The sequence below is a fragment of the Morone saxatilis genome, unplaced genomic scaffold, assembly GCF_004916995.1.
Source record: "Morone saxatilis isolate NCDOM2014 unplaced genomic scaffold, NCSU_SB_2.0 Contig24, whole genome shotgun sequence".
Taxonomy (NCBI): domain Eukaryota; kingdom Metazoa; phylum Chordata; class Actinopteri; family Moronidae; genus Morone; species Morone saxatilis.
The window spans coordinates 2,699,992-2,715,079 of NW_023339807.1; the positions used below are offsets into that span (position 1 = coordinate 2,699,992).

Consider the following 15,088-nt stretch of genomic DNA (forward strand, 5'->3'; position numbering starts at 1 on the left):
CCGTGAAGGAGGAAAATGGAGGGGATTGCATTTTATAATTATTTTTAAGGAAGATTTTTTGGGACAAACATTAGCATGTAACAGGAGATAACTGAACAGGGGCACAGAATTAGATCTTGGTAAGTGTATGTTTCATATGTTTCATATCACTGTGCCAACAGAGAGAGCAGGTCATAAGATTCAGGAAGTCAAATTAAAGCAAAAATGAAGCAACGCTTGTGCATCTGAAGCAATAATCAGAGTTCTCACACCTCCTGGGAAAACCCTGAAATATCCGGTAGACTAGTTTTCCAGTTGATTATATTTTAGCCGCCTTATTCTGATCGCCTAACATAAACCTAGGTGTTGTATTTTGTTTTCTAACTTGGCTGTTTGTAGGATAAGCTGTGTGGTATGACATTTTAAAGCAGATTCAACCCCTTTTCATTTTGGCTCCTGCGTTAATCAATCTGGCTGTTCATACCAGACGTGGACTGGAACAGATTAGGTCTATTTTTTTTCTTCCAAAAACACGCGGATTCTCAGAGAAGCCCAGTGGAAATGCTGTAGATATCTACATGCATACAGCCTATTAATAATCACATTTACATTTGTTATTCTGTTAAATACAAAGTGCAACCAACAGTTTCACTTTCATGGACGATGCGTCATTAAAAATGTAGGAATAAAACTGGGGTTAGGTGTCAATACTAGGCCTACCAGTAAATTATCACCTGTTGTGGGTGCTGTTCTGTATTGTAAAAAAAAACAACAACTCCTGGAAGATCTAGAATGGTCTTAAATGATTTTAGATTTCTATTAGATTGCAATGAAAGAGTTGTGCTGAAACAATGAGCTTTAAATTGCTGAGCAAAAGGAAAGTAATCAATTCAATCATTTTAAATGATTAATTACGTAACGATTCTCTGCTTCTTCAGTGTGAGGGGCCAGAGTGGTTCTGCCAGGGGCCAGGGTTGGTGTATCAGGAGCCTCTATGTCCAGCAGTGTGGGGTCTTCTATGAGGTCAGAGAAGCCCTCATCTTCCCCCACGTCATCCTCCACATCATGCTCTTCAATGAGCTGAGCTGTCACCTCTGAATCAGGGTGCATATCCTGCAGTGCCTGACCAGTCTGCCGGAACAGATACTGCACCCCTATGAGCTCACCTAAAACAACAGAGGATAAGTTAATCAGGCAAGGCACAGATGCAGCAACAGTTTTTGTTTGGCATAGTAATACTGATTGCAATGACTGCAATCACAGGTGTATTATTGTAAGTATTTCACAATTGCTCCGAACACGGCTCTCCAATAATGAAAACAGATTTAAATGACCAATTTGTCCACAAATTCTTACCAGTGTAACGTGATGGTGGGCAGAACTCTGGTGCCACTTTCCTGCCGAACAGCTTCTCAAAGTTACTATTCACGCAGGTAAGCAGGTCCCCTGAGTAACTGCGCAGAGCAGATGGTCCTGTACACAGGGCAGCACCACCACGGTCCTGGTTCCACCTGTGTAGTCCTTCCAGCAGGTAAACTTGGAAGTTTAAGCTATTGGCACTAGTCCCTAGAAGTACATTGACATATACATAAAATATTAAATAGGAAAATATTCTTGGACAACACAACACATGAATCAGCATGTCTGACAGGCACAAACCTGGTATGAATCTGTTTAGGTGTAAATGGAAAGACTCCAAGGACGTAGAGCCTCTGGCACACCGGAACATAGGTAGCCGCACACCTCCCTTGGTCAGCTCCCCTGTTTTTGTGTACAGAGCTACACCTGGCGGGTCTTGGATGCACTTCACATGCTTCCTCTGGACCCGCCAAATGTGCTCCATCCTCTCTGTATCGAGCAGAGGAACGCCGAGGGAGTCGTTGCCACGGTCCCCCATGAGTGCCCGCAGTAGCCCCTCCAGCACCTCAGTAGTGGTGTCCTCCCCACGGGTCCTCCGCCGGCAATGGAGAGCCAATTCCTCCCTCGACAAATGGCGGTCAACATCAAGGGTTGACAGGCCCTGGGACTGAAGCTGCTGGGATTTTGCTTCACGCAACAGAGCTAAGTCAGCTGCATCCCACTCAAAAATGCAAGCTGACAGGCGAGACATAAAGAGTGGGTACAGCTGATGTGCATCTGTTGTGCATCCCAGGGCCAGCCGGCGCATGAAGTGCCAGATATCCAGCCTAACAATGAGGTCTGGCCACCCGCTGAATCTGGCCTTCAGCTTGGTGTCCTCAGCTGCACCAGCACAACAGCCACAGTCCACGTAAAGGGCAACAGGGGGATCCACGCCGGCCTGCTGGTACCTCCTCACCAGGTCAGCTGCCATCGGGTCCAGTCCAGCTCCCTCCTGAGCGGTCAGCACACTCATGAGTATCTGCCCATACTCATTGCCCACGGAGGTGAGCCAGAGTGCTGTCCCCTTGGCTGTCCCGGCAAGCTTCTTAGTGATCTGAAGCACACAAAATGTATAGAGCCAGTCTGAATGTGATACAGAAATACTGAAATACTGACTGGAAGTAGTTAATGCGTGTAGCCTATTTTAAAGTAAATAATATCTTCAAACCTTCTTGGTTGAATCCATCTTTAAGATGGTGCCAAGCGTGGATGTCAGCTTGGCCTTGATGTCATCCAGCCTTGTCAATATATCCTGGCTGTACACAGACAGGAGCCACTTGCAGCTTGGCACCACAGAAGGCTCAGGTGGCTCAGGAAAGTTCATGGGCAACAGTCCGGGGCGCTGGAGGAAGGCCACGCACTCGGTTGTGTACCGAGCCACACGGTTCAGCCACTCCTCCGTGTGGTTTTCCTTCAGCTGTTTTAACAGCCGCGTAGGGCTGTTGCCCAGGCCTCTCTCCCGCAGCAGCCGGATCACCCGAATATCACAGGCAAACCTTTTTCAAAGACAAATATATCAGTAAGAACATATGAAATTATTAATCTGATTCTATTTGGCAAGGTAAGACAGAAAAGAGATGCTACTCACTTTTGAGTCAGGATGGCTCTAAATTCTGACCTGTGAGCCAAGTCCAGCTGCATGAGGACAGTCTGGCTCCATGAGACATGGGAGGCTCTACATTTGGTGCAGGTCAGAGTCTCCGTCACCATGTTGTAGGTCCTGTCCACGTCCAAGACCCGTCGTGACCTCTTGTGCAGCCCTGCCCCAGTCAGCTGATGCTGCCCACAAGCGGGGTTAGGACAGACCACCCTCACCTTCCACAGCTTGTATGGCATCCAAACAAGCAGTGGGTGGGCAAAAAAGCGGTCCGGAGCAGGGGCCTGGTGGTACAGCTGGCTTGGCTGAGGTGGATGATACCAGAGCTTCAGGTTGTCCTGGAGCTCCAGCTTCCCCTTGGACCCCAACCTGAACAGCACCTTGGAAATCCACCTGTGGTCTTCAGGTGGCAATCCCTCTGACCACAAACGGGGCAGCAGAGGTGCTGATGCAGGCCCAAGGTGTTGTGGTGCTGTCCTGGACTCAGTCTTTGAAATAACAAAACAATGTATAGCCACTGCTAAAAGACACTGCTGAATGAAGCTCTACATATGAAAATAAATGTTAAATTACTTACCGACACAGAGGCACACACTGCTACATCAGGCACTGTAGCTTGAGCCTCTGTCTGAGGGTCTGGAGTCTGTAAAGGTATGTCAAAGAATACTCACATTTGTTGGAAAAAAAAACACTATGGATGCTATACATATTATGAAACTGCTTGTAGAACTAAAAATGCTCAAGCTGTATTTGAAAAGGTAACTCACTGAGATGGCTGAGCTGGCTGGAGAACTGGCACTCTCCTGGGTGTCCGGGACTGGTAACTGTAAAGTATTGTCTGAGTAACTTGTATTAAGAACCCCACTTTAAACACTTTCAATTTGATCTCTTCATACCTTGGTCACCCTTCTGGCCACGCTTAAATTCGGTCTTGCTGCAGAGACGTGGGTGCCACCGTATCTTGACTTGGTAAACTGAAAAATAATATAGACAAAGGCTGTATCATGAGAGAAACATATTGTCAAACTATCATTCAGTGAATGAAATGTAAAATATTAATGGTCTTTTATGAGTGTTAATAACTATTATGAGTTTGAATAATTACCATTGACAAATGCAATGATGGCCTCAGAAAACTGCGGCCTTGGACTGGAGCGTGACTCCCTGCAGCAGCAGCCTGAGGTCGCAACCGCCAGCAGCACTAGCCACGCACAACTGGCGGACTACGCTGCAGCAGCAACCTGGGGTCCAACCGCGCAGCAGCAGCCCTGAGGTCGCAAACCGCAGCAGCAACCTGCGGACTCCCTGCAGCAGCAGCTGAGGTCCAACCGCCAGGCAGCAAGCCCTGCCGGACCTCCCTGCAGCAGCAGCCTGAGTCCAACCCCAGCAGCAGCCTGAGGCCAACCGCAAGCAGCAGCTAGGTTCCGCACAAACTGCGGACCTCCTGCAGCAGCGCCTGTTGTCCTGCACGGCCCTCTGTCACAACAATTTGCTCCTGGCTGGCTGTTAACCCAAAATTATACACCATCTAGTTTTAGTTTGTGTACTGATTTTGAGTGCACATGTACACGCACACACACAATTATAATTGACGCAGAGTGTTACTTCTGAGTGTGGAATCCACACACCACAACGTGACTTGGCCAGGGAAACAGGGGACTTCTGTCCTAGGTCTCAATCATTGGTAGCATTTTTCAATCTACAAGTAACAGTTGTACATTTCCATTGAGTTGGGAGCCATGGAGTAATTACAGAGGAGCTAACATTATTATGCCATTAGTAATGTTCTATACCTCCTATGTAACATTGACTATACTTGTGATATGGTGACACAGAATGTATTAGAGAGTAATAACAATTACTAAAATAATACTAAAGTATCATACTCCTGATAAAGCTCATGCCCTTCTTCTGCTAGACTGGCCCTGTTTCCCTCATTTGAAGGCCAGCTCCAGTATTGGCGAACTTCCTCCAGGCGTGACATCACCCTCTGAGCGGACATCGCCTTGTGTGTCTTTTGATTTTAAGCCTTTGGTGATAAATTCAATTTGTGATGATTTTTTAATGCATGAACAACCATCAATTGTGATACAAAATGAATGCCACAGACATAAACCATCACCTACCCATTGGTGAAGCAAACCACCTTATGTTAATAATAATATAATTTGTTTAAAGGATCATGAATTAAGTCTGATTCCCATTACAAGCGAGTAACCATTCGTAAAGTGTACAGTGTGTACATATGACAACAATAGTAATTAGTTTTCTTGTATCCCTAAGGTTTTATTATGGTTGTCATCACTACCATACCAATGGGCCTTATATAACGTTATAATATATATAATATAATATATATATATATATATAGTAGTATATATATAGAATATATATATATAGATATATATATATCTATATATATATAATATATATAATAACGTTTTATGGGCTAATGGCTTTTATAATAATATATAATAATAATATATATATATTTATTTATCAGTAACGCACGTAACTCCAGCCCAATACTTTACGTGAAATGGTGCAAAGGATTGAGAGAGGGATATAATTAACTACCAGTAGCCAATTAAAAAATTAACAAATTATGGTAAAAAAGTACAAGGTGATCGTTTTATCATAAACCCACCAAACGTTACCCGTTAGGTCATAGCCTACCGTGTTTTTTTTTTTTTTTTTTTTCTGTTGGTTTATTTATTATTTTTTTTTCTTTTTTTTTGTTTGTTTTTTATTTATTTTAATTTATATTCTTATTTTTTATTTTTTTTTTTTTTTTTTTTTTCTTTTTTTTTTTTTTTTTTTTTTGCAGTAATTTTTCTCTACACGTATGCCGTTACAGCTAGCTGAAATTATTTATTTATTGAAATTATTCATGTATGTCATGCTCTCTGAATAACAGGCTAGCCTAGCACAGATCAGCTGACATGCGGTCAGATAGTAAGTTTAAGTTATAACGTAGTATAAAACATAATAACACAACCACTACGACAAGTGAGTTATTTTTCTAACATGAAATTATATATATCATCAAACGCTGTCGCAAATAGTGCACTCACCATTTCGATAAAGTGAACGAAATATGACAACTTCAACCGCAAATGCTTTACTTAGCTTGTTCCACACTCTAACGGGAACTTGAATGCCTCCCTCAGGTCAAACGTAGCAAGTGCTTCGCTTCTTGCCCCTGATTGGTCAAATGTTCAGAGCCGGGAAGAATGCGACACGGAGATTGGCGAAGAATGTTACAGAATGTTGCAGCTTCTCAAACGCGATTGGTGCCATTGTTCAACATTTCCCCGGACGATCCGAAGGCAGGTCGCAGTCTCCTCTGGAGGCGTGGGTTCGAATCCCACTTCTGACAGCAAGAATTTTCAACTGGAACCATTGCCGCAAACACTGTGTTTGGAAAGAAAGGCTTGCAGTTTATATGAGCAAATACATTAGCAGCACCGTTTGTAAGGCTTTACCATGTCAACCTATGTAAAGGTGCCATGTGTTTCAACACGCTACCCCCATCTGCTGCTGCATTCATTGTTTGTAGGCAGTCGTATGTCGTGTCTTCCATCCCCTATTCTCTGCATCGGTAACATCCATGGGAGTTCGGCGCGAGATAGTACCTGTCAGTGCTGTGGACCGGTTCCATGGTGTAATGGTTAGCACTCTGGACTAAGAATCCAGCCATCCGAGTTCAAATCTCGGTGGGACCTGCTTTTGAAGCTCTACCGCATGGAATGCCACTTGTCCTCTGTGGGGTAATGTCCTGTCTTCGTGCATGAGGAAGTTTCCTGCAAACCCCGTTGATGAATACATTCACAATGAATTTTGTTAAACACGCAATCCTATTTAGTTACTCCTTTTCTTGTCAGTGAACGAAACAGCTGTAAGTTTGTCGAAATAGACGCAATTGTTCGCATGTCTTTAAAACCTTTGAGCCTTACAACGCTTAACCTTACTTGAAAACCTGATCTCTGAGAAAGACCTAATTATGTTGCAAAAGCTAAACATGTCTGTCTTGTGGTTCCATGGTGTAATGGTCAGCACTCTGGACTTTGAATCCAGTGATCCGAGTTCAAATCTCGGTGGAACCTGATTTAATGCCAGTGACAGGTAAAAGAGTTAACCGGGGGAGCAAGTTGTTGAGGCTGACGACGATGAAAGTTCTTCCAAGGATTACTAGAAAGAAAGGTTCATATGACAAAATACAGTATCAACTGTTTCTTGTGAGGGTCAAACCTATCCAAGTTACCATGATGTGTTTCCACATACTACCCCTACCTTTTGCTGGAATAATTGTGGATCATTTTCTGTGAATTTTCATGAACACGGCTCTCTGCCGGACATGGTCATCCGTTACTAATCTGCATGAAACAAATCAATGAAAGGTTTGGTCATCAAGATGCCTAGCAGATACCACGGTCGCAGGTCTCCCTGGGGAGGGGTGGTTCGAATCCCACTTCTGACAGCAAGCATTTTCACTGGGAACCATTGCCGCAAAACCTGTGTTTTGGAAAAAGACACATATGAGCAAATACATTAGCAGCACCGTTTGTAAGGCTTTACCATGTTCAACCTATGTATCAAATTTGTACATACATAAATAAACTCTTGAATGTATTCTCACATTCTCATACACATAGACCCTATTCTGACAGAATAACAGAACATGGCGTAACAACATCTTTAAAGGGTCCATTTGCAGGTGCAGCTCTTGCTTACGGCCATACCACCCTGAACACGCAAACTCGACGGATCTCGGAAGCTAAGCAGGGTTGGGCCTGGTTAGTACTTGGATAGGAGACTGCCTAGGAATACCAGGTGCTGTAAGCTTTTTCTTTTCTTAAAAAACAGCAGAGGCTGCTGCTTCTAAACAGAAGTTTCACACCGCTACTCTCCTATCGGTTCGTGGATTCATTGTAAGAATCATTCAAATCGGAGGCTTAAGGGGCTATTTCCAACAATCCTCAGTGTACGCTTAGCCCAGTTATCTACGCTTAGCCCGTCAAGAGACCAAACGAGCATTTCTTCTTCCTGAATGAAGATTTCCTTCTGTTTGCTCAGATTCAGTGGAAATTTTACCCCTGCACCACCGAGACCATCCTTCGAGATCCAAAAAAAGAGGGCTCAAGGAGTCAGGATGGCCGAGCGGTCTAAGGCGTGGCCGTTTTTCCTGTACCCTGATCAAGAGTCCAAACAAGCATTTCTTCTTCCTGAATGAAGAAAGTCCTTCTGTTTGCTCAGATTCTGTTGAAATTCTACCGCTGCACCATTGAGAGCATCCATCCAGATTCAAAAGCAGAGCGCTGAAAGAGTCAGGATGGTCTAAAATGATGTTTGGAAAGAAAGGTCAGCAGATCATATGACAAAATACAGTAGCAGCACTGTTTGTAAGGGTCTACGTTGTCAACCTATCCAAAGTTACCATGATGTGTTTCCACACGCTACTCCTATCGGTTGCTGGATTCATTGTTTGTTTGAGGAGCCCATCCTTTCGACAAATATCCCAGCTCTTAGCATCGACTCGTGGCCCACCCTCTGGGCTGGACCTGAGTTCCAGGCCTGCTCCACTCCCCGCAGCACGGAGTCATGGGTTCGGGTCAGAAGTGTGCTGCGTGCTAAACGTTCCAGCCGACGAATCACAGCTGACACTCTCTTGCTGAGCAACAAATTCCAAACTCTGGACAGTGGGGATCAACTGCTGCTTCCAGGGAAGCGCAAGCTGAGTGAGCGCCCATCTCCTGGCCAGACCCCCACTCCTGACGTGGTGGATGATGGCTCCCCTACCACCACACATCCAGCCTTGGTCCAGCCACGCTCTGCCTCCAACACAGCAGAGGGTCCCCCGCCTCCCAGGTCCGGATTGGTGCTAGTCGAGATCGCCTACCTTCTCCTGTTCATCAGGACTGGCCTAATCCAACAGGCTTGGCTCATCCGTCTACTAAGTGCATGAAACAAATCAATAAAGGTTGGTCATCAAATCGTAGGTACATAAATAAACGTCTTGAATGTATTCTCACATTCTCATACACATAGACCCTAATCCGACAGAAAAACAGAACATGGTGTAACAACGTCTTTAAAAGGTCCATTTGCAGGTGCAGCTCTCGCTTACGGCCATACCACCCTGAGCACGCAGTGCAGAGTGGAGTGTGTGTACGCAGAAGCTGCGAGAGGAGAGGAGATGGACTGAGAGAGATCTGTGAGATGAGAGACGCGGAGAGGAGAGATGAGAGTGTGGGAGTTCAGGTAGCGGCAGCAGCAGCAGCGTGTGTGCTTTGTTTGCTTCATTTCTTTTTTCCATTCATACTATAATGTGGAGTTTTTCTGTGCATTTTTATTTATTATTTTCCCCAGCAGTGTTCTCACTGTCTGGGGAAGCAGTTAGTTTTTCTCTTCATAAACCGGTAATTTAATAGTAATTATAAACATATTGGACGGATATCATGGCAACGGAAACAGCGAGGACTGAAGGATTTGGAGAAAAGGATTACGGACTGACAAAAGATACAAACGGCACTGACACGGACTGCTCGACTATGGCTCTGAACAACGGACTTATTCAAAAGTTGAATGGAAAAGAAAGTGAAAAAGGAAAAGTGAGGGAAACTACTAAAATGGCGGAGAAAAAATACGCTAAGGAGTTGACGGCGTGTGTACAGCTGCAAGGAACGGGCAAGGTAACAACAGCCGAGCTGATGAAAGCGGTGGTCGGGCTGTGTGGAGGATTGCTGGCGTGCAGGGTGATCGGGGAGAGGACGTTTGAGCTGACGATGGCGAGTGCTGGAGGCAAGGAGAGGCTGATGGAGGGGCTGAAAATCGGGGATGTGACGGTGATGGCGAAGGAGCTCTGCGATAATGAGATGGTGGTCTCCTTCCTGAACCTCCCGGCTTACATCTCGGATGAGGAGGTTCTGGAAAAACTTCAGATCTGGGGAGTTTCAGCCGTCTCTAACATCAGACGCAGGATGTGGCCGGGGACCAACATTGCGGATGGGACACGCTTCCTTAAAGTAAGATTTAATAAACAGGTTCAATCTCTTCCATATTCGACCAAATTCACTACACATAACGGGGCAGAATACTTTAGAGTCATACATGACAAGCAAATTAAAGTGTGTAAATTATGCATTCAACCCGGCCACATCCTAAGAGACTGTCCCGAGTTCAACTGTCATAAGTGTGGGGCTCAGGGGCATTATGCCAGGGAGTGCGGTCTGAAAGCAGTGGAAAAGTGCAAATTGTGCTATAAAAAAATTAAAGAGTGTGTTTGCAATGACATCAGTGAGCAGAGCGACAGAGACTCTGAGAGAGAAAACGGAGCTGTAGCGGAGACAGTAGTCTATGTGGGAATGGAGAAGGCTGTGGCTGAGGCTCCGTGCGGTGAGAGAGTAACTGCACAGGTGGGGGTGGGTGAGCCACCTACCGAAGCAGCGGCGGCTCCGAGCGGAGCAGGCAATGTCTGTAAAATCAGCATAAGAGCAGCGAAGGGCAGCGGAGGTGAGTCTTCTGAACAAGAGGACGTGCTTTCCGCGAGCCCTGAGCTCATACAGACACAAAGACCAGCGGACGTATCGGGCGCTGTCTGCACTGTGCAGGAGGCTCTCTCCCAGATGTCATCCCTTCCGGATAGTGACATGCTGGTGGAGGAGTCTCAGCTGCAGTCTTTCCAGCTAGAGCCCTCTGAGGTGAGGCTTGCGCAGGCAAAAACCCCCCAGAGTGGCGGAGGGGGAAAAGGAACAGATGGTCGGCTTTTTCCCGGCATTGACAATGACGATTCAGGTAGCAATACAACTGATATGGATACAGAATTCACAAATGTGAGAAAAAGAAAAGAGACAAAGAAGAGTAAACAAAAATTAAGAAGAGGAAAAATACAAAAGAAATAAAATCATAATAATGCAGACACTCACACTCACTTTTTTCATTCTTTCAATGCTTTCACTCATTTCTCTAAATGTCAACGGACTCCGTAGTGAGATGAAAATCAAAGCCGTCCTGGGCTCCTGTAAAGCGGATATTGTGTGCATGCAAGAGACTTGGTGGGAGGAAAGAATTGTGAATTTTGTCTCCAAAGAGTGGAGTGGTTCTGTGATCTCCAGTCTGGGTACGGCTAGATCTTGTGGGGTAGCAATACTCTGCAAAGAAAATACAGAAAATATTGTAGAGGTAATATATAAAGATAAGGAGGGTAGAATATTGATTATAGATATCTCCTTAAATAATAGTAAAAAGTACAGAGTTATTAATATATATGCTCCAAATAATGAGAACCAGAGAAAGGTTTTTTTTGCGAGTTTGGAAAAGTGGATGTGTAATGATGTGATTGTTGTGGGTGATTTTAATGTGATGCTGACTAAAACTGATGTGTCGGTAAATAATGTATATAAAAATGACTGTAGTAGAACAAAATTGATAGATATAATGAATGACTATAATGTCATTGATATATGGAGGATTTTTAACCCGGGTGTGAGGGGTTTTTCGAGAAGACAGGCAGTAGACGGTACTCTAAAACAATCAAGAGTCGACTACTGCCTGATTTCTTCTGGAATAGTTAGAGATATAACGAATATATCATATGTTTTTAATAATTGGAGTGACCATGCGTCGCTCCACGTTAAATTGGGGGAGGCAAATGGTGTCAGAGGGGGAGGCTTGTGGTGCCTCAATGCCAGTCTTTTAAAAGATGAGGTCTTTAACAAAAAAATTAGGAATTTATTATTAAACATAACAGAAGAATTAGACGCAAATGATAATTATATACAGGGCTGGAACAATATAAAGGGAAGAATTAAGAAAGCCTGTATAAATTATAGTAAACAAAAAAGATGGTTGGAACAAGCAGAGGAGCGCTCTTTAAGAGATCTCCTGTCCTTTGAAGTACAGATGATAGAGGATGACCCAAACAGGAAGAGTGGGAATTATGAGCTATATAAAGCTAAACTAAAAGAAATAGAAATTAAAAGGTGCAAAGGGGCGGCTGTAAGGTGCAGGGTTAAAAACATAATGGAGGGCGAGAAATGTACGGCTTTCTTTTTAGGGCTGGAAAAAAAGAAACAAAATAATACAACTATTAAATTTCTTACAAATAAAAAAGGGGAAAAAATAACAGAGCATGAGGAAATCCTGAATACAGTTCAGGATTTCTACAAAAACTTATTTCAAAAACAGGTGTGTGATAGAGCACAGTCGGCGCTGTTGCTGGAAGGAATTGATAAACAAATCTCTCAGGAAGACAGATACATATGTGAGAAACCAATTAGCAGGGATGAGGTGGAGAGGGCTATAGAGGGTCTGAACAGAGGTAAGAGTCCGGGAAGTGACGGCATCTCGGCTGAATTCTTTATTCACTTTAAGCACCTGGTGGCACCTTTATTACATAATTTATACAATAGAATGCAGGTCAATCAGGAGACTCCGGATTTTTTTTCACAGGGTATCATCACACTTATTTTTAAAAACAAGGGGGACAGAGACAAAGTGGGGAATTATAGACCAATAACTTTATTAAATACTGATTACAAAATACTCTCAAAAATAATTGCAAATAGGATCAAGGAGGTGGTGGGGTCAATCATTAGTAATTCACAAGCATACAGCATACCAGGCAGAGATATAGCGGACACAATAGGGACAGTCAGAGACATAGTAGAAATAATGAACTCACAAGGTGGCATCTTAGTGGGCATAGACATGGAGAAGGCTTTTGATAGGGTGGATCATAAGTTTTTGTGGGACACATTGAGTAGGTTTGGTTTTGGGGATAATATCATTGGATGGATCAAGTTATTATATGGAAAGGGCACGAGTAGAGTTAAATGTAATGGGTCACTAACAGGGGAGTTTCCACTGGAGAGGTCGGTGAGGCAGGGGTGTCCGATGTCCTCCCTATTATACAGTATTGTCGTGGAGCCTCTGGCCATCCAAATTAAGAGAGATGCTAGGGTCAAAGGAGTTTACACACCTGCAGGACAGGAAGTCAAAATGGTGCAGTACGCGGACGACCTGAGTATTGTGGCGGCCGATGGCAACAGCGTCGACTGTGTTCTAGAAGGCCTCAAAAAATATGAAGAAGCCGCAGGGGCAAAAGTCAACAAAAATAAATCAGAAATCATGTTTTGCGGGAAGCAGAGCATGGTTATAAACAGGTGGGGATTCAGGGAGGTAACAGGAGAGAAAAAAGTTCTGGGTGTGTATATTGGAAAGGATAGGAATAGAGCCAGAGATAGGACGTGGAATGAGATTATACAGAAGGTGAAAAATAAACTTAATCTGTGGAGAACGAGGGGACTGAATTTGAGGGGAAAGGTAGTAGTATCTAATGCTCTAATACTGTCAAAAATCAACCATGTTTTGGGAAACTGTGAGTTGCCGATTTGGGCACTAAATTCGCTGAACAGCGCTATCTCCTCCTTTCTGTGGAGGAGTAAGGGAAACTCGATTGCTCACAGAGTGTTAATTGCTAAGAAAAGGGAGGGGGGCTTAGGTTTGATTGACATAAGTGCCAAAAGAGATGCACTAAGGCTAAAATTAATTAGCAGATTTTTGGATTCGACCCGGCAGTCCCCCTGGAAAGACTCACTGGCGGGCCACCTGTCTGAGTATGGTGAGAGGAGCGTGTACAACCTGTGTGTCTCCTCTCCCAGAAAAGACTATGGTGGTCTGCCGGGATTCTACCAGGAGGTACTAGAGGCATGGGGCAAGATTCTGCCCCACCTCAGGCCAGAGTGCAGTAAAAAAGGACATGTGATGCAGCTACCTTTTCTCTCAAACCCAGCTTTTTCATGGGGAGGGAGGTGTCTGGTGAGTGGGTGTCTGAAGGCTGCTGGCCTCACTAAGGTGGGGCAGGTGGTTGGAAGCACCGGGGATTTTGACATTTTTAAAGTATGCACAGAAATGAAAAACAAAAACATATTATATAGGAGAAATAAGGTGGCTGAGTTGGGACACAGGTTCCAGCAGAGTTTGTCGCCCGAGTGGCGAGGCCTCCTTAGGGGTAACAGTGGTGGGGTGCAGGGTGATGCCTTGGGGTTCCTTCTGTGCCTGAAAAACCAACCTATCAATATAATTTCCGTTAAAACCCGAGACTGGTACATTATTTTGGTAGCAAAAATCTTACAAACACCAGCATCTGTAAAACATTGGGAGAAACTGTTTCCCACTCGGCCAATTCACACTATCTGGCAAAACATAGACATCCCATTTACAACGTCCAATTCATTTCATTTAGATTTCAAAATCAGGCACAGGAGGATCTTCACGAGTATCGTCCTGCACCAAATTGCAAAACATTTGTACAGCAGAACATGCTCGGTGTGTGGCGAAGTGGAGGAGGACCTGGAACATCTTTTCCTCCACTGCAGCGCCCACACCGGGCTGTGGGAGGAGGTCCAAGGGCTTTTGAGGTCACACTGCAACTTTATAACGCTCACTGGAGAGCAATGGCAGTGGGCCCGGCTGTTTGGACTTAACAAACACAATACAGACTGTGTAGACAATTAAAACTTGCATTAATGATGGTCCTCGCCTTTGCGAGGCAAGCAGTTATGGATAAGCAGCGGAACTGAGCATTGTATGACCAAAGTTTATCGGAAACAGGTTCAGAATTACTGTCACCGAACAGGACCTCAAGGACAGCCTGAGGCTAGTTGCAGTAGCGACAGACAAGAAGAATTGGACTGAATGAGGGTGCTCTGATTAAGGACATTCTTGTTCAAGGAGTATGAGGGAGGGAGAGCGCGTGTTGGACTTTGGGTTTTGGAAAAGTGTGAAAATTATTTTTCACAAAAATGGTTTCATTGGAAAGCATGTTGTCATTGGCCGGAATGAGGGTGCTCTGATTAAGGACATTCCTTGTTCAAGGAGTATGAGGAGGCGAGAGCGCGTGTTGGACTTTGGGTTTTGAAAAGTGTGAAAATTATTTTCAGAAAAATTGTTTCATTGGAAAGCATGTTGTCATTGCTGTATAGTTTGTCTGATTTTATTTGTTTTGTTTATTTCATTTAATTTAATTAATTTATCTAAGTTGGATCTTTGATCTAGTTCATTTAGTTTATTTCATTTGTTTATTTTAATTGGTTATTTGTTTATTTATTT

At 44.1% G+C, this 15,088-nt stretch overlaps 2 protein-coding genes, 2 non-coding genes and 1 pseudogene across 4 annotated transcripts in view; 4 read left to right on the forward strand and 1 right to left on the reverse strand.

Moving 5' to 3' along the window:
• LOC118335688 (transcription initiation factor TFIID subunit 2-like) overlaps positions 1-197 on the forward strand; it is a 2,457-nt gene extending 2,260 nt beyond the window's left edge. Inside the window, exon 4 of the mRNA XM_035672112.1 lies at positions 162-197. Coding sequence (XP_035528005.1) covers positions 162-197 — 36 coding nt within the window. The remainder of the gene's footprint in view (positions 1-161) is intronic.
• A 676-nt stretch (positions 198-873) lies between these two features.
• Positions 874-4,505, reverse strand: LOC118335689. The gene is made up of 8 exons (XM_035672113.1): positions 4,419-4,505; positions 3,874-3,951; positions 3,555-3,620; positions 2,999-3,465; positions 2,549-2,876; positions 1,639-2,434; positions 1,336-1,545; positions 874-1,145 (listed from the first exon to the last, which is right to left on the reverse strand). Exons 1-8 carry the CDS (start codon positions 4,503-4,505, stop codon positions 874-876), a joined length of 2,304 nt encoding a protein of 767 aa, XP_035528006.1.
• A 2,125-nt stretch (positions 4,506-6,630) lies between these two features.
• Positions 6,631-6,702, forward strand: trnal-aag. The gene has a single exon. It is a non-coding gene; the product is annotated as a tRNA-Leu (tRNA).
• Positions 6,703-7,011: 309 nt separating this feature from the next.
• Positions 7,012-7,083, forward strand: trnaq-uug. The gene has a single exon. It is a non-coding gene; the product is annotated as a tRNA-Gln (tRNA).
• A 622-nt stretch (positions 7,084-7,705) lies between these two features.
• LOC118336594 lies at positions 7,706-7,822 on the forward strand (annotated as a pseudogene).
• The last annotated feature ends 7,266 nt before the right edge of the window (positions 7,823-15,088 follow it).